The sequence below is a fragment of the Euleptes europaea genome, chromosome 3, assembly GCF_029931775.1.
Source record: "Euleptes europaea isolate rEulEur1 chromosome 3, rEulEur1.hap1, whole genome shotgun sequence".
Lineage (NCBI taxonomy): Eukaryota > Metazoa > Chordata > Lepidosauria > Squamata > Sphaerodactylidae > Euleptes > Euleptes europaea.
In genome coordinates this window covers 91,908,578-91,927,095 of record NC_079314.1, presented here as the reverse complement: position 1 = coordinate 91,927,095, position 18,518 = coordinate 91,908,578, and the positions used below count along the sequence as shown (strand labels likewise).

The 18,518-nt window shown below is 47.1% G+C and overlaps 1 protein-coding gene across 1 annotated transcript; it reads left to right on the top strand.

Annotated features, from left to right (window-relative positions):
* The first annotated feature begins 1,582 nt into the window (after positions 1-1,582).
* On the top strand, positions 1,583-14,440 carry NOL12 (nucleolar protein 12). The gene is made up of 6 exons (XM_056847138.1): positions 1,583-1,665; positions 5,180-5,285; positions 8,281-8,329; positions 9,524-9,666; positions 10,392-10,477; positions 14,239-14,440. Exons 1-6 carry the CDS (start codon positions 1,583-1,585, stop codon positions 14,408-14,410), a joined length of 639 nt encoding a protein of 212 aa, XP_056703116.1. The 3' UTR covers positions 14,411-14,440.
* The last annotated feature ends 4,078 nt before the right edge of the window (positions 14,441-18,518 follow it).

Sequence of the window (18,518 nt, the reverse complement as noted above, 5' to 3'; positions counted from 1 at the left end):
TAACAGTTCTTATGTTCTTTCCCTCATCACTTAATGTAGGACAGAAAACCCCTTTTTTAAATTAAATGTACATTTGTACACTGTAGGCTTTACTTTAGAATGTTACAGGTGAGAAATGCTAATACACTTACCCAGTCATAACTGGAACATATTTTGGAGTAAATAAGCATAACAGGCTTCGTGACTTCTTGAGTCGTGTTTGGAAGTACTGCATCTGTCAAGTACATTTTTATCCATCCAACCCTTCAGGGAGGTTCATGGTTTCCCTTCCCCCATCATCCTCATCTCACAACACCTTTGTGAGACTGGGTAATGTTGTATGTGTCTGTGTGCATGTGTGAACCTGGAATTGAACCCAGATTTGCCATTCTAACCATTGTACCACACTAATGGTACATGTAATCCTATGCAGGGTTACTCTGATCAATGGGCTCAGACTGCAGTGACTCTGCTAGGGCTGTACTGTGGTTCACCCCAGAAATAGCTAGGGGAACAGTTTAGGGTTCCAGTTCTTCCCGCCCCTGCTCCAGTTTTCCTGTCAAGTTAGGGCTCATTCTTGGCGCCTGTCAGGGCTTAACCCCAAATGGAAATAAGAGCAAATGAAAGTACTCCTGTGCAGATGCTGAGGGCATTTCCTCCCCAGTGCCTGCAGGGCGTCCCTACACGCCATGCACGAAAGGCTTCCGGGTGAGAGGCAGGGCCATCTTAACGCATGGGCCCGATGGGCACTTGCCCGGGGGCCCCACGAGCCTAGGGGCCCTATGCTAATCTGTGCATGTTAAGTGACTTGCCATAAATAAATACTACTACACAGTAGTCTAGACTATGTGTGTGTGTGTAAAGTGCCTTCAAGTCGCAGCCGACTTATGGCGACCCCTTTTGGGGTTTTCATGGCAAGAGACTAACAGAGGTGGTTTGCCAGTGCCTTCCTCTGCACAGCAACCCTGGACTTCCTTGGTGGTCTCCCATCCAAATACTAACCAGGGCTGACCCTGCTTAGCTTCTGAGATCTGACGAGACCAGGCTAGCCTGGGCCATCCAGGTCACTATTAAATATACTAAACTATTAAATATTTGCTGGAATGTTATTGTGTTACAAATGGACATTGTGATTTGTCTCTGATTTTTATTCCTGTGAGTGGTTGTCGTAGGGGCCCCAGCACACTGGTTTGCCCAGGGGCCCGTAATGCTGTTAAGACGGCCCTGGGGAGAGGCCATTGTTTCCAGAGAGAATTCAGATCCAAGAGTCCCACACGGTTCCTGAAATCAACCTTTGCAAAGAGCAACGAAAGGAGTCTTCTCATAACCAGGAGTCTCCTGCGTGAGCTTTCCTGGACTGGCGTCACTGGCCCTTCTTTTTCATGACCGAAATGACAGCCGCGGAGGGAGACACGTGCGTGGTCGTCTTGCCTCCTTCCCGAGTAGGGGCGCGGACGGCGCGCAGCGTTCTGCGACCGCCGGCACGGGCCAAGCGGAAGCGGAAGAGGCGGGGCGTCTGGCTTTTGCCGGGCCTCGTGCGGAGGTTGCTCCTCCTCTTCCTGTACAAGGCGGAAGTCGCTTCGCCGGCTTGGCGGCGGCCGCGATGGGTCGGAAAAGCCAGAAGAAACGGCGAGGCGCCGCCTCGGAGCTCCGGCGAGTGATCACCTTCGATGAGGAGAGTCGGCGGTGAGTCGTGGAGAAGGAGTGGGCGTGGGAGGGGGGCGGCGGGCAGCCTTACAAGCGAGCCCCCGGCCCTCCTGGAAATAAAACGGGGGACCCTCACATCACAACGCGCTTTCAGCGACGTACGAATGATTTAATGCGCACGCAAAGGAAAATGCAGGCGTATGCGGCCCACGCGTTATGTGCACGTTCATTGAAACGCGCATACTAGGCTGGAATGGTGCTGCTGCAGTCGTCTTGTTTGGGGGCTTCCTGGGGACCCCTGGTTGGCCACTGAATGAACAGACTGCTGGGCTTGATGGGCCTCGGTCTGATCCAGCAGGGCCTTTTTTATGTTCTTATGAACGGTTACTTCAACAGAGACAGTACTGCCTGTATTGTAGATATGAGACAGGGGCTTTTCACCAGTAGGATACTAGTCATGATGAATACCTCTTCTCTCCAGGATCAGAGGAGCATGCCTATTATTTTGGGTGTGGTGGAACACGGGCAGGATGGTGCTGCTGCAGTTGTCTTGCTTGTGGCTTCCTAGAGGCACCTGGTTGGCCACTGTGAGAACAGACTACTGGACTTAATGGGCCTCGGTCTGATCCAGCAGGGCCTTTCTTATGTTCTGATGCTGTGCCACCAGGAACACCTGCGGGGTGGGAGGCATCTTACCTTGTCTCAATTCCTCTGCCCACTGCAGCTCATTTTGCACAGAGTCTAGTTTCTGGCAAAGTTCCTGGCGGTCAGCTTGTGCTTCCTTCCAGTCATGCTCCAGAATATCCAGAAGGATCCGCTCAGAGCCTGGCACCCGGCCTTCACCCGCCATCTGAACAACAAGATTGTGGAGTCACTTGTCTGCCCGGACAATTAAACAACGGGAAGCAAAATGGGTGACCTTGCAGGACAGCACAGTCACAGTGCTGCAAATTCCCTTTCAGGGTGACCATTTCCAACTTTTCTAGCAGGGTGCCAACCAGAAAACCAAGAGGGGAGTGGACATGTTCATGGAGGAAAGGGGTATTCATGGTTATTAGTTGGAATGGATGCTGGTCATGCTGCATACCTGTTCTCTCTAGTATCAGAGGAGCATGCCTATTATTTTGGGTGCGGTGGAACACGGGCAGGATGGTGCTGCTGCAGTCGTCTTGTTTGTGGCTTCCTAGAGGCACCTGGTTGGCCACTGTGTGAGCAGACTGCTGGACTTGATGGACCTTGGTCTGATCCAGCAGGGCCTTTCTTATGTTCTTATGGAATATTGTGTTGGCACGTGGGGAAGGAGGAGACCCTCCGCCCCTCTCCTGGGTAGCTAGTTGTCTACATTCTCCTCGCTCCGGGTGATTATATTATCCTGGCAGCAAGTTGCCACTTTGCAAAGCGTGGATTTTATCCGTTTCCGTCTGTTCTTAATGTCCCACTCCCCCAGCACGGTGTAGTAGTTTGGAGCGGTGGACTCTGATCTGGAGAACCGGGTTTGATTCCCCACTCCTCCACATGAAGCCAACTGGGTGACCTTGGGCTAGTCACAGTTCTGTTAGAGCTCTCTCAGCCCCCCCTACCTCACAGGGTGTCTGTGGAGGGGAAGGGGATTGTAAGCCAGTTTGATTCTGCCCTAAGTGGTAGAGAAAGTCGGCATATAAAAACCAACTCTTCTTCTCCTTCACTTTTAACTGTGTATTTGTAAACACAGCCCAAAACATTGTACAGCCTGGTTAATACACACAATAAATGATTATACTATCACTGAATGAAACTATACACTGTATAGTTTCATTCAGTGATGGTATACTCTTTTTGTATAATGTTTAGAGACACTGGCTGGCTTTTTGCATAACCAATCTTTGGGGGTTACCGCATTATGTATTCCCAGCGATGTATTAAGAGTTTGAAAATGTTATAAAAAACATCGCTTTAAAGGGGTTTTTGGATGCCACGGCTAAAAAATGGTTGGAAGACGTCTTCACAGCTAAAGGGGCCAAACAAAGTGCGAACAGTATTTTTTATAACAGTTTCAAACTCTTAATACATCGCTGGGAATGCATAATGCGGTAACCCCTATTGTCTCCTTGCCGAGGATCTTGTGGTACCCTATGTCAGTCCATGGTGTCAGAGGTGGGATGGCCCAACTATGAAAATTGTGCCCCCAATGTCCAGTTTGACACCACAGATGGACATTGGGCACCACAAGATCCTCAGCAAGGAGACAATGATTGGTTATGCAAAAAGCCAGCCAGTGTCTCTAAACATTCCTGTTCTATTTCTAAGCATATAGGGTGGACAACGTCAGAAATTACATTGAATTCAGGCATGCCTTGGTGATAATAACTGGAAAACCATTTATCTTGCTAACCCCATAATCTTCTTATTCTGTCTTTACTGATGCTTTTGACAGTTATTCCACTCTGGCTTTCCCGTTGAGACTGACTAAGGTCTGAACGAGAGACTACAGTGTATGAGATTGAATACAGGCCTTGTTCTCACTGAGATGTAAATTTCTGTATCTGAGCTATACTGCTTTTAGGTAGCAGGCTGGTTGTCTTCCATACAAAAGCATTCCTTGCACAAGTCAAGGAGAAGGCTGGGAGGCTTCTATGTCACTTACTGGTTTTCTGTATGGCATATTCAGTCATATTGTCTCCTGCTGTTAGTCTGAAATGGTACAGCCCCAGCACAGGCATACCACTGATGGGAGGACTAGGCCTTAGGGGCTTCAGCTTTCAGCTTCCAAGAGTGGGGTGGCAGAATGGCAGTACCTTTTAGGTTATGAATGTGTGGTGAATAGATCTTGGACCTAAGTGGCTGTGCTTGTTAGATGTCTGTTCATATTGACTTGTGCTGTGTAGTCCTCTTTGAGTCTCAGTGAGAAAGGCAGACTATAAATTCAGTAAATAAATAGACAGATGTGTTTTCTCCTATCACTACAATGGGAGAAATTAAAAGTGCAGAAAAGTTTACTTTCCCCTCTGTGAATTGGGCAATCCTGGGACATGTATAACTGTGTTCGCATGGAGAGTTACAGGGATTAAAGCAGGATCCATACAGTTTTGCTTACTTTTTAACTTTTATGTACCAAACACTCGTTTTGTGAGTGCATACAGCATAATAAGCTTGTATCAGGATACCTCCTCCCTGCTCTGCTGTCCCTTCCCACGACTTAGGCTGATTATTGCAAGCTCCCTCTTGTCAGTTTGAAAAAAAAAACCATTCTATTTATCTCTTCAGAACTTTATCTTATGTCAGTTAGTTTGCAAAGAATTAAGTGTATATCTCTTCAAAACCTTTTCTTACAGATCTTTGTCATAACTTACAGATCTTTGTCATAACTATTGCAGAGGCATTGGTAGTAGGGTGGTTTTATTTTATGCTTCTACATGGTTAATCCTTTGTTTTCCAAAATGTTATTTTCAGGCAACTTAAATGATGTGTTTTGTCTGCTGGTTGTATGTAGTAAGTTTATTTGTTCCCCAGGAGCTAAAGGGCTCTCTTTTTGGCTTCCCTCCATGTAGCTAACTTGCCATGGTTGTGTTCCCAGGGAATATCTGACAGGATTCCACAAGCGAAAGGTTGAGAGGAGGAAAATAGCTGTGGAGGAGATAAAGCGCAAACTGAAGGAGGAGCAACAGAAGATGAAGGAAGAGGTACTGCATTTTTTTAGTGTCTTGGAGAAGAGAGATGGCTGGCTGTATGAAAGGCGCCTATCACAGGGAGGTTTTCTGCTGAAACAAACTGCAAGCACCTACTGTTTTTCAAATGCAGGCTGCAGATGGTGGGGGTGGGGAGCCTGTTGTTACATGCTGTATACAATTTTTGCTCCCAAAATTATGAAGTTAACTTTTGCTTTTATTAAGTGCCACATGCATCAGGAATGAGAAACTTGAGGTTCAAACTGGCCTGCTCTGGTTGAGGAGTGTGTAGGGCTTGATATAAAAAATATGGTGATGAAGCGAAAGCACTCTCCTTTGGGGGCTGTGCCTTCATACAGCAACTTGATTAAAACAGGGCAGGCAAAGCAGTTAGTTCTGTTCCTACCCTAGATCTCAAAGAGGTTCATAATAGTTCAGCATTCTGACAGCCTTCCCTAATAATAAAGTATAGCTGAACTCTGTAGCATTATGCTTCCACAGCTAATTGAAGCACATGAATGGTGCTTAGGAGGTACCTAGTGTACTGCTTTCATCCCATTTTCCCTGTTTGTTCCCTGAAATGGTTCATGACAGCACTGTATGGTTTTATTACTAGTTTTATTAATGGCTTATTCAGGTAACTACTGCAACTACTGTTTGAAATTCTTTTCCTTCATGTGTTGTTTATAATGGCCCAAGTTAACACATATTTGGGAGCCATTGTGGTTTACATTCTCTTCTCCAGTGGAGGAGAATGGCAACTCTTCCTCATGAGTATTGATAGGCTAATCACTGAACAGAGGATCGCCTCATGGCTGCCATTTGGCCAATCTGATGAAAACAGAATGTTTAAAAACCACGGGAGTTCTTTAACATCACCAGTGACATCTTGCGCAGGCAGGGTGGGGGGAGGAAGATGTTCTTTGAGCGTTTTTGCGCATTATTGTTAGAGTGCCTGTGCAAAAAAAAAAAAGTTTAAGTGGGGTTGGTGCTGTGATGCCACCAATTACGACATCGGTGATTTCCAGCACCCTACCCAGGATATTCCTGATTATTTGGGCATATACAGAAGAAATAAACCGACTCCACAGCAGAAATAATTCAGACAAAAGGCAGTCATGTGGGAAGGCCCTCTCAAACCAATTCCGATGCTTGTGGATTGACTGCTAAGAAAACCAGGAGTAAGTTGAGCAAAGTAAGCCCTTTGACCAGTTAAAGCGTTATAAATGTTGAAGAGTCCCTATTAGACTTATGCATAACATCATTCCCTGACATTCTGTGGTTGTCTGCACCTCCTATGGCAGCTATTTTTGAGCTGTACTCACTGCCCTGTGCCAGAATTCCCAATTGCCCTCAGGGTCAAAAAGGTTGGGGACTCCACTCTACAATATTGAGGGTGTATATAATTACACTTTTTTAACTGTCTTGATTACCTTTGCCTTCCATTGTTTCTCCTGGTTTTCCAGGTCTAGAGATGCCACCCAATCCTATAAATCAGTGGTTCCCAACCTTATTCGAGTCGCAACCCCCTTTTACAATTGCCAAGTAACCTGCGACCCCTGCCACATTTGCATAAAGCCATAAAATGACATTTTCAATAGGATAAAGAAAACACATTAAAAATAGATTTTCAGAATATAATTCCAACGTAATATTTTAATTAACTAATTAGATTAAATAATTAATATTTAATATGATGGTTGTGGTTGCATCTGGGTAACCAGCTTCAAAATTCGTGACTGTTTGTTAAAGCCAACCTCATGTCATCCTCAACATTTAGTCTTTTTATTGCCTTTGTTTTGACAATCATGCTAGGAAAAGCTGAGGGCAGCAGGAAAAGAGGAAGACCCAGCAAGAGATGGATTGACTCAATAAAGGAAGCCACGGCTTTCAATTTGCAAGACCTGGGCAAGGCTGTCAAAGATAGGACATTTTGGAGGACATTGATTCATAGGGTCGCCATGAGTCAGAAACGACTTGATGGCACTTAACACACACAAGGCCAGTGAAGTCAAATTTGAACGGTGGCTTGACTACTATAATTGTTCAAGCACAACTGAAGTGTTCGTATCAGAGCTTCATTGTAGCAAAAATATATATATAATAATCGAATGTTCAAGTTTTCCACGAGGAAACCTTGGCAGATGCAATTGAGGGTAGCCAAAGAAGATGTGAGTCATAGGGTTGCCATGAGTCGGAAACGACTTGACGGCACTGAACACACACACAATTTAGAACGTCCAGCCCATCAGCCTGCGTCAACCGCATAACAAGAGAATGATCAATCACCTGAGGTCAGAGGTGAGGGCGGGCGCGCGCTCGCCAGCAGAACGGGAGTTTCTTGCGCGCTGGGGCAGGCGCGGTGAACGAGCCGGGAGGGCAGCTGCGAGCAGAGTGGGGCTTTTCGGGCGGCCTGGCACCTCAGCTGGAGACAGGGCATGTGTGTGTAAGTCAAAAAGAGCCCAGCCGTGTTTTTTGGGTGGCGGAGGAACTGGGCAGCTGTGGAACGGTCTGGGGAAAACCTTTGCGGAAGGACACAACCCGTTACTGGGTTACGTGGCGACGACCCCCCAGAAAACAGTTTGGGGTCGTAACCCACAGGTTGGGAACCACTGCTATAAATGCTTAGGTCCTGCTAAGTTCTATATATTTACTTGTAGGCAAGTCTGCCTACGGACTTTGGTAGGGTCAGGCTCTAGCTTTGTATTGTGTGCCATGATGGCATCATGTTATGCGCAAACCGGCTAAAAAATGTTACTGTTCTGAATGCTTTTCAGTTTTATTATATTTGTATTATATTAATTTGTGAGCTACTCTGAGCATTTTTCTTCAAGTGGCACATAAGTAACTTAAATAAATGAAATCAAAGAAATAACTTCCTAATGCCCAACCTCTGGAGGAATCAAACGCAAGGTGGGCGTTTGGGGTGGTAGGTTTTCAACTGATAATTGGGAGAAACCAAGCAAGCAGTTGATGATCTGAAAATGGTTTTGTTTTTTTTAATGTGTAGCGCCACAAGGAATACATGAAGATGCTGAAGGAGAGAGAGGAAGCCTTAGGTGAGCATCCTTTCTGTTGCCGGAACTGTTGCAGTTGAGAAGGGTTTCGTGGGGAGAGCAGAGTGTGTGGAGTGTGTGATTTGGAAGTGGTAGCCTGCAGTTAATCTTCTATGACTTTCCTAGGCATGTTTACTATGAGGTAAGTTGCATTGTATGTGATATTGTATGTAGGTTAGATTGTGGGCAGGAGGGTCAGTGTAGATCACTAGACTTTTAGGAATCTTGATAGAAAGCATCCCCTTGAGAGCTCTTATTCGGCCCCACTCTTGATCTGGACTGGCAAGGCATGGCCCAGCTTGGCCCAGCAAAGTGACATTTATATCATATCCAGCCCTCATAACAATTGAGTTGGATACCCCTGATATAACTAGAACTAAGTTTCTAGTTCTGGAGTTGTGTATGCATGGGGAGGGAAGACTCTGCTCTGGTTAGACCTCACCTAGAGTATTGAGTTCAGTTTTGGGCACCACAATTTAAGAAAGATGTACACAAGCTGGAACGCGTCCAGAGGAGGGCAACAAAGATGGTGAGGGGTCTGGAGACCAAGTCCTATGAGGAAAGGTTGAAGGAGCTAGGTATGTTTAGCCTGAAGAGGAGAAGACTGAGAGGGGATATGATAATAATCTTCAAGTACTTGAAGGGCTGTCATATAGAGGACGGTGCCGAGTTGTTTTCTGTTGCCTCAGAAGGTCGGACCAGAACCAACGGGTTGAAATTAAATCAAAAGAGTTTCTGTCTAGACATTAGGAAGAATTTTGTAACAGAGCAGTTCCTCAGTGGAATAGGCTTCCTCGGGAGGTGGTAAGCTCTCCTTCCCTGGAGGTTTTTAAGAAGAGGTTAGATGGCCATCTGTCAGCAATGCTGATCCTGTGACCTTAAGCAGATCATGAGAGGGAGGGCATCTTGGCCGCCATCTTGGCATGGAGTAGGGGTCACTGGGGTTTTTTGGCGGGGAGGTAGTTGTGAATTTCCTGCCTTGTGCAGGGGGTTGGACTAGATGGCCCTGGTGGTCCCTTCCAACTCTATGATTCTATGACTCTTAAATAATAGTGCAGCATGTCAGAAGAGCTTGGACTCAGAAAGGAGTTCTAACAGTTCCTGTCTTAAGCATCTCCACTTTGAATATAGTGGTCCCCAACAGTTTGATTGTGGCAATGGCTTTCAGAGTTCCGTGTTCTCCTTTAACCCCTTCAGATGAGGCTGACCAGTTGGAGTATATGGTGACCTCGCAGAAGGAGTTGGTGAGCTACGATCACCCAAACCACACGGTTACCGTTACTACGGTCAGTGACCTGGACCTCTCGGGCGCGCACCTGTTGGGGCTAGATGCTCAAGAGGTAAAGCTTCTGTTTGCTTGCATGTTTTAGGGGTATGTGAAACGTTTGTGGATTTTGTAGATACTTGATATGAAAAAGTGTCATTAGAATTCATCCATTTTTTCAATCTCCTGCACTTTATCAATTAAAAAAATCTTAATTCAAGTACTTATTTTTTAAAAAGCAAGTGCAATCTAAGACATTCCTTCTTGGATGTGAGAGAAGGGGGATTCCTCTTCTGAGATGATGCTGGCCTCAACACATGGGCATCATCTACCCCCCCATATTCTTAATTTTTTGAACTATTGCTTTTTTCTTATGTACAGATTTAATACATTCATTATCTAATAAGGTGGCAGTCTTAATAATACTACACAGCATTTATTTTGCATTTTGTGGGGCGGTTTCCAAAGTGTTTCATAACCAGTATTTCAATAATCCTTAGAACACCCCTGTATGATAGGCCGGGGCTATCTGTTGCAGATGGTGGGAGAGATTAGATTTTTCTAATTCTGCTAAATGGCTGGAACTTAAATTGGGAGTTCCTCAGTCACAATAGATCGGCACTTATAAAACTTCTGTATTCCTGGTCCTGATTAGCATTCAAAGTTAATAGTTTCTGTAACATCCATACTTATTAATCTGTAGTCTAGTAAATTATTTGACTAATTACACCTGGGGAAATGTTTCAGTGTTTCCACTGGCAACTTGCAGGTTTTGAATGGTGCTTTGTGGCTTTTCATTAGGAAGATACTGAGCCGAAAGGAGATGATGTCCCAGAATCCACATGCACATTGCCTAAGAAATCCAGAGACCCTTTCCTGTCTCAGAGGTAGCTCTAAGACTCTTTTATACTTCCTTTGACCATGAAAACCTTTGTCCATCCAATCTATCTTCTGAAGAGCTTGCTGAAAGATGATTGGTGTGGGGGGGGGGGGCGGGGAGGTGGATCTTCCTCCTACTTTTTGATGCTTACAAACCAATCTGTGGGAAAGCTGCTCTTGGATGTCTTCTCTCTGCAGTGCACCCCTCTCTTTTCTGCGTGACTTTTCTGGACTTTTCTGCGCAAAATATCCAAAGCCAGCTTTCTACTTGTTTGGTGGCAACTTGCATTCTAACACTTCGGTTGCTTGTTTAGGCTGTTGTAAACTCAATGCAGTAAAATTCTGATTCTGTGATGTGCCACAAGAGGGCAGCCTACTTCTTATTGCCATTGCTAGTGCCATCTTAGAGGCAAATGAAATCTGTGTCGTCTTATGAGCTTCTTTTTAAAATTCTGTTATTCCAACAATGTGGGTTTTATGCTGATTTTTTTTTAAAAATGCATACTATTATGCTTGAGGTGCTTTAGCAACAAAAACAGGATAAGAAATCCAAAATACACACACATAACACCTGTTCAGATGTTTAAGTTGCAGTTAGGAAGGCAAGACAGGATTGGAGGGACAGGGACAGCCACAAGAGGGGCCGGAGAGGGTCGTGTGGATATGATCTTGCAGTTAAGACTAGGCTAGGGGGGTTCCTTGTAGAAGAGGTAGGTCTCAAGATGAGGAAAGAGGCTGGATGAATACTTTCAGGAATAAGTAACAGTATGGTGCCTTGCTAATAGGAAGACATTAGATTCTTTGAAATGTGGCATTGGAGGAGAGTGTTACGGATACCGTGGACTGCCAAAAAAACAAATCAGTGGGTTATAGATCAAATCAAGCCTGAACTGACCCTAGAAGCTAAAATGACTAAACTGAGGCTGCCGTACTTGGGTCACACCATGAGAAGACAAGAGTCACTGGAAAAGGCAATCATGTTAGGAAAAGTTGAGGGCAGCAGGAAAAGAGGAAGACCAAACTAGAAGAAGAGTTGGTTTTTATATGTGGACTTTCTCTACCACTTAAGGGAGACTCAAACCGGCTTACAGTCACCTTCCCTTCCCCTCCCTGCAACAGACACCTTGTGAGGTAGGTGGGGCTGAGAGAGCTCTAAGAGAGCTGTAACTTGCCCAAGGTCACCCAGCTGGCTTTGTGTGTAGGAGTGGGAAACAAATCTAGTTCACCAGATTAGTGTCCGCCACTCATGTGGAGGAGTGGAGAATCAAACCCGGTTCTCCAGATCAGACTCCACCGCTCCAAACCACTGCTCTTAACCACTACACCACGCTGGCTCTCCTTGAAATGGATTGACTCTATAAAGCAGGGGTGGGGAACCTCCGGCTCGCGGGCCGGATCCGGCCCGCGAGATCATTTTGTCCGGCCCCCGGCCCGCCTGCCAAGGCCGGGAGCTCCACGAAGCTAGCTGTCGCTAGCCAGGCCCTCATCACAGCACTTCGGGCTTCACTGGGAAGCCGAAGCACGTGCACACAGAGCTGAAGGTTGATTGGGTGATTGTGGGGGCGTTTCCTCCAAGTCTCCCTGCTTCCTGTTCCTTGCGAGAGAGAGAAAACACGTGCCTTGCCAGCTCTCTCGGAAGCCCAACTTTGTTTCCTTCGCCCCCTCCCCTTCGTCCGTGCCCTACCGGCTTTTTCCAGGCGAGTGAGTGGCTTACCTCGAGTTCTTGCTGCGGCGAAGCCCCTGCCTCCATCCCCCCCCCCCGCTGCCTGCGCGCTTGCCCCACCACGGCCTCGAGTTCTTGGGGCGGCAGAGGCCCCTGCCTCCATCTCCCCCCCCCCGCCGCCTGCGTGCTTGCCGTGCCACTTGCTGAGGGCCCCTGCCTAGCGCTCCCTCTGCTTGAGCCCGTGGCCCATGCGCTTGCTGCGCCGCCGCCGAAGGGTCCCCCGCCAGCCCTCCCCGTGCTCCATTCCCCCGGCCTGTGCGCTGGTGAATGCGTGCGCGAGATCCCCAGGCCGCTGGTGAGTGCATGGGTGTGGGGGGGGGAAGCCTCCCACCCTCCCCTTTCTTTCCCTTCCTTTCCCTTCTCTTCCCTTGCTGCACCGCCGCTGCCAAAGAGCCCAGCCCTCCTTGTGTCCCATTTCCCCGGCCTGCGTGCTTGCTGCGCTGCCGTGGAGGGTCCCCGCCCCCGCCCTCCCCGTGTATGTGCATGTGTGAGGAGATCACCGGGCTGCTGGTGAGTGCTTGTGTGTGGGGGGGGGGACAAGCCTCCCACCCTCTCTTTCCTTCCTTTTTTTCTTTCCTTCCTTCCCTTCTTACTTTCCTCCCTTCCCTCCTTCCTTCTTCCCTTCTTTTTTCCCTTCCCTTCTTACTTTCCTTCCTTTTCTTTCCTTCCTTCCCTCCCCTCCCCCCTCTTTCCTTCCTTCCTTCCCTTCTTTTCTTTCATTCCTTCCTTCCTTCCCTCCCCTCCCCCCTTTCTTTCTTTCCCTTCCCGCGCCGCCGCCAAAGGGCCCAGCCCTCCCTGTGCATTCCCCCGGCCTGCGCGCTTGCTGCGCTGCCACGGGAGGGTCCCCCCCCAGCCCTCCCCGTGTATGTGCGTGTGTGCGGAGATCCGTGGGCTGTTGGTGAGTGCTTGTGTGTGTGGGGGGGGGGAGAGAAGCTTCCCACCCTCTCTTTCCTTCCTTTTTTTTCCCTTCCTTCCCTTCTTACTTTCCTCCCTTCCTTTCTTCCTTCTTCCCTTCTTTCTTCCCTTCCCTTCTTACTTTCCACCCTTCCTTCCTTCTTCCCTTCTTTCTTCCCTTCCCTTCTTTCTTTCCTTCCTTCCCTTCTTTTCTTTCCTTCCTTCCCTCCCCTTCTTTCCTTCCTTCCTTCCCTTCTTTTCTTTCCTTCCTTCCCCTCCCCTTTCTTTCTTTCTTTCTTTCCTTCCTTCCTTCCTTCCTTCCTTCCTTCCTTCCTTCCTTCCTTCCTTCCTTCTTTCCTTCTTTCCTTCTTTCCTTCTTTCCTTCTTTCCTTCTTTCCTTCTTTCCTTCTTTCCTTCCTTCCTTCCTTCCTTCCTTCCTTCCTTCCTTCCTTCTTTCCTTCTTTCCTTCTTTCCTTCTTTCCTTCCTTCCTTCCTTCCCCTCTTTCTTTCTCTCTTGCTTTCTCTCTTTCTTGCAAACCTCCAGGTGGTGGCTGGAGATCTTGCAACCCTAGCCTCTTTCTCCCCCTCCCCCACACCGGGAGATCTATGCCTGGTATGGCCCCCGAACGATGTTATAAATGTGAAAATGGCCCTTGGCAGGAAAAAGGTTCCCCACCCTTGCTATAAAGGAAACCACAGCCCTCAATCTGCAAGGCTGTTAACAATAGGACGTTTTGGAGGACATTGATTCATGGGGTCGCCATGAGTTGGAAGCGTCACTTGTTGGCACTTAACACACACATGGTGGCTTGCAGGAGGCAGTTCCAAGGGTATGTTTTGGTGTACCTCATTCTTTTTTCAAGGAGCCCAGAGTGACTTACATGTGTGTCCCAGTCACTGCTGTTGAGTTGCAGGACTCTCCCATGTTTACCTGCCTCAAGTCCCGTTTGTTTGAGAGAGGTGCAGGCTTATAAATATCTTAAATAGTATAAACATACCTGCTTACTTTCAGCAGTAGAACTGCATCATGTGCCTTCTTGCTTCTCAATATTGGGGTGGGGCAAGGAGGGTGGGAAGGGGGCTGAGGATGAAGAGTTCAAAAGCAGACCGGCAACCTTGCATAGCTCTAGAACTGTCTTTTACCCTATACAGGATCTCCTCACTCACTGCCTCGCTGCATACTCGTAGTCAGAAAAAGACCAAAGGCAGGCAGGCCAGGCACAGTCAAGGAGCAAAGAAGAGAGCCCAGAAGCCAAGCACAGGCCGAACCAGCAGGTCCCTGCGTCGAAAAATGACGGGCAAAGGCCAACGTGTTCAAGACTGACGAACAAGAGGAAAGGAAGGTAGTGGCTTGAGCAGAAGCACGTGGCCACTCGGCGGCAGCCTCTGGCTTACTGGAAAGCCCAGTTTACACAAATTGTGTCTCCGTTGGTGGGGAATGGCTGTTGAGCTGCAGAACTCTCCCGAACTAATCCAGGAGTTGAGGAATGTTGGGTAAACTCTTTATTTTGCATATAGACTTTCTGCCCTTAAGGAAGTTTGCTTGTATTGTGCAGGGTTCTCTCAGTATTCTTTTTTCCCTTCCCATGACAGAAATGGGGTAGGGGAGAAAATGGAGTGCTTCCCTCTCTCTCCATATCCCTGAATGACAGCCAGATCTTTTAAACATCACAGATCTCCTGGAAGGGTCCCCTTGGCATTAATGTTCTTGCTCTTCCATGAGCAGTTTTTCATCCCCGTGAATTCCCAGCCCATCCCCACCAGGAAATCTGGTGTAATGGATTCTTACTGTACAACGCTGTGTTCCAGTGGGTGAACAGACTCAGTAACCATTCTTCTGGGTTGTTTTTGTCGTTTATAAATAAATTTTGTAACAAAACTGTGTGTTTTTATTGCTTGCAGATCCTCCTGACACTTGATAGGTGAGAAACTGTGCCAGTTATTATGACTTATGGTGGGCTGGTGACCAAATACTTCACAGCGTGCGTTATGTTTATCTTCCTCTGCTGCCTCAGATTTTTTCTAGTTCCATATCCTTGAAATGAGCGCTCAGGGATTTGCCCATGGCCCCAGGCAGTAGGCTGTGGCAGAAATGAGTTGGAATGTTAGGTCTCCCAGATCAAAGGCCACCTCTGCACACACACAAAAGTGCCCAGACTCCAAAAAGCACTAGTAGGGAAATAGTTTTGAAGTATCACAGAGTCAGCAGGTTTTCAGCTCCTCTTTAGACTGGCAAAACAAAATGTCAGGGGAGATGTTGTTCAACTAAGCCTGCAGATGGTGAAAGTCTGAATAGAGACCAGGAGAGTACTCCTGCCTTTCTCCCCAACAGGGAACCAAAGCAATTTATGTTGTTCTTCTTTCCTCCATTTTATCCTCACAAGAACCCTGTGAGGTAGGCTAGGCTGAAAGTGATGGGCCCAAGCTCCCCCAAGAGGCTTCCATGGCAGAGTGGGGATTCAAATCTGGCTCTCCCAGGTGCTTGTAGGACACTAACCATTATACCACACTGGCGCTCCATTTCTGAATCTTGCTTAAAACTTCAAAAGCAGAAAAGGGGGGAAGGCTTTTATTTAGAAAATAGAAGGGAAAGAAATCCCTAGGTCATGGAACAAGATAGCAGTTTCTTTGGATTGTAGTCACTATCTGTTGCTTGTGTGGAGTTGGCAGCGAGGGTCGTGGAGAATGTCTCCTGTTCTTCCAGCACAAGCTGATTTTTTTTTAAGTGTCCTAGGGGCTGCTATTTACATAATCTCTGTACAACTGCAGCAGTGATCAGCTGACCAAGGATCTCTTTAGCCATGTGTGAACTAGAAAAGTCAGCTGTTATCGGCCTCTTGTGCAACAGCACAGACTGGATTGTTCGGGAAAGGATTCTAGCTCTCAGATCTGCCAAAGCAGTTCTCTGCTGAGCAGCTGTTCCACTAACAACATGTTAAAAATTAGGCCCCACTTAACTCTCGGATGCTGCGTGACTCTGCGGTGGGGCTGGTCTTAATTAGCCCAGCTTCTCTAAATTTGAGTTGGCACAGTTTTTTAAAAAAGTATGGCATATATAGAAGTATCGGTTGAACTGACAGGATGGATCATTGGAAGGTTTGTCCAGATGTCACAGGATAATTTCTTGTTTATATAACTTCTGCTCTGAAAGTGATAGAAGCCTGGTTGGCAACTAATATGCACTGGGCCATATGTTGCATTCAGCAGGGCTGCTGAGCCTGCAATATTTACTGTGCCCCCTGACTGGCTTCCCCTATGAGTCAGAAACAGAGAAAAGGTTCTGGGCTAGCTCTGTCTTGTTTGCCTCGCATTTGCTTTGGTGGTAGAGCTGTCATTCGCCCACTGCCGGGTGGGGGTTAGCGTCCTTTGATTGGGTCTTGGCTCAGAGGAAAGGTGCTGAAAAGATAATCGGCGCCGGGTGGTGTTCGGCCTGTGCTGATGAGAAGGCCCTCTGGGCTGGATTTAAGGTCCGGGCTGCCAGTTGCCCACCCCTGCCCTAAAATGTTGGATCCTGCACCATCCAATAAAGTAGGGCGTTTGGGCTGGATGAGTGGTTGACACCTTTGCACACCATGCTCTTGCTGAAGATCAGTGGGGTGAATAATGTGCTGCCAGTTCCTCTGGGTAAGAGGTGTAGCTGTTCTCATCCCTGCAGTTTATATCAGGCTGTTGAAATACTATTTCCCTTGCAGAAATGGGCTTGGACTTTGAGTCTGCAGGGGCTGTAAACGTGGCGAGGCATTTGCTGAGAGTGCCTTCCTTCCTGATGGCAGTGCGAAGATCTACAGACAGTTCATCTCTTGTGTTGGGGCAGAAGGGAGGAAGGATTTAGGCACATAAATCAGGACCGTGGAGCTAGGGAAAGCCAGTGCAGGTGCTGTGAGTTGAATACAACGTTCTGTAATAACCAGACAACTGAACGGTCTTCAGGTCTATTTGTAAGTGGCAACAGTGATTAGAAGTGTGTTTGAAACTACCCATGCTGATGTGGGAGGTTGTTTGTCCAAGGGAGTGTGTGTGTCTTGTGACTCTCAAATCCTGTGAGGATTTTGGTATGTAGCTCACAGGATTAAGCACGTCAGTTACTCCTGGTAATGGACTAAAAGCCAGAAGCAGTAGCTTTGTGGCGTTTGATGGGTGCTTTTTGATGGAACCTTCTGACTTCTAGGTTTGTGATTTTTTTTCCGTGGCTGTTATGGGTTATTACCAAGTAACAGGGCCTGGCTGTTGACCATCTTCAGATGTGTTCTTGCCTAAAGTTGTAACCCAGTAAGAGAACGAGAAAGGGGTGGGTGGAAGTTCTGATATCTTTACCCAAAACACAGATAAACAGGCTTGCCCACTTCTGAGTAACTAATATTGTCTTCTCACATTCCTGGCCTATCGAGAACAAATAACACCCAAACAACGATTTCTGTGAATCTTTCACTTTCATTGAACCAGTAGCGTGTAATCCACTGAAACTAAGGACATGAGTAATCCTCATTCTGAATTTTACAAAATGCAGCTGAAGCTTCAAATATTGATTTGAACCGTTCTGTTTCACTAGAATGCAAAGTGCCGAACAATACAGTTCTTATCCCTGAGTTACGTCAACTGGATGGGGAGAGGGGCCTAAATGCTTTATGCTGGCACAGTGAAGTTACACCTGCAGAATCTTACAACCCAGAGATATGGAGGGCATATGATACAGCAGCAATACTGAAGCTAAACAGGTGTGGGTCTCTCTGGTCAGTGCCTGGATGGGAGACCTCCTGGGAGGCGCTGGATTTCAGGATGAAAGAAAAGGCAGAGTATAAATGGAGTTAAGTGCTGCTGTTATTAAGTGCTGAGAGTTATGTTGTCTCAGTATAATGGCATAAGGGGGCCATGGATGGAGTTGGTGTGTTAAGGGGGAAGAGTGGCTATCTTAGTTTAATTCCTGCCCTCTCGTTCGCTTGACTTAACCACACCCAGCCCATGTAAAAGTATGCTGTTAAAAATGGCTCTTGTAACTGAGTGAGCATCCTTTAGAGACTATGTAGTGCCCAAGACTGTGTAATCCCTCCAAGCAATGTCCTTCTATATTGTTACTTAATAACTGCCATGCTCCATCAGACCAATAGTCCATCTAATCCAGCATCCTTTTGCCAACAGTGAGTGGTTAGATGCCACAGAAAAGCCCACAAGCAGGGCACACAGACAACAACTCTCACTTGCTGATCAGTACCCACCATCTGACAACCAGAGGCATTCTGAAAGTCCCACTTGCGATATTATAGCTGATAGTGAATAGATCTCCATAATTCTGGCCAACCTCCCTTTAAATTAATCTAAACTGGTAGCCATCAACCACACCTTGTGGCAGCGAGTTCCACAAGCCAACCGCCTAGTGTGTGAAGTAGTACTGTCTTGACTCTATTGCCAGTCAGTTTCTAAGGCAAATGCTAATT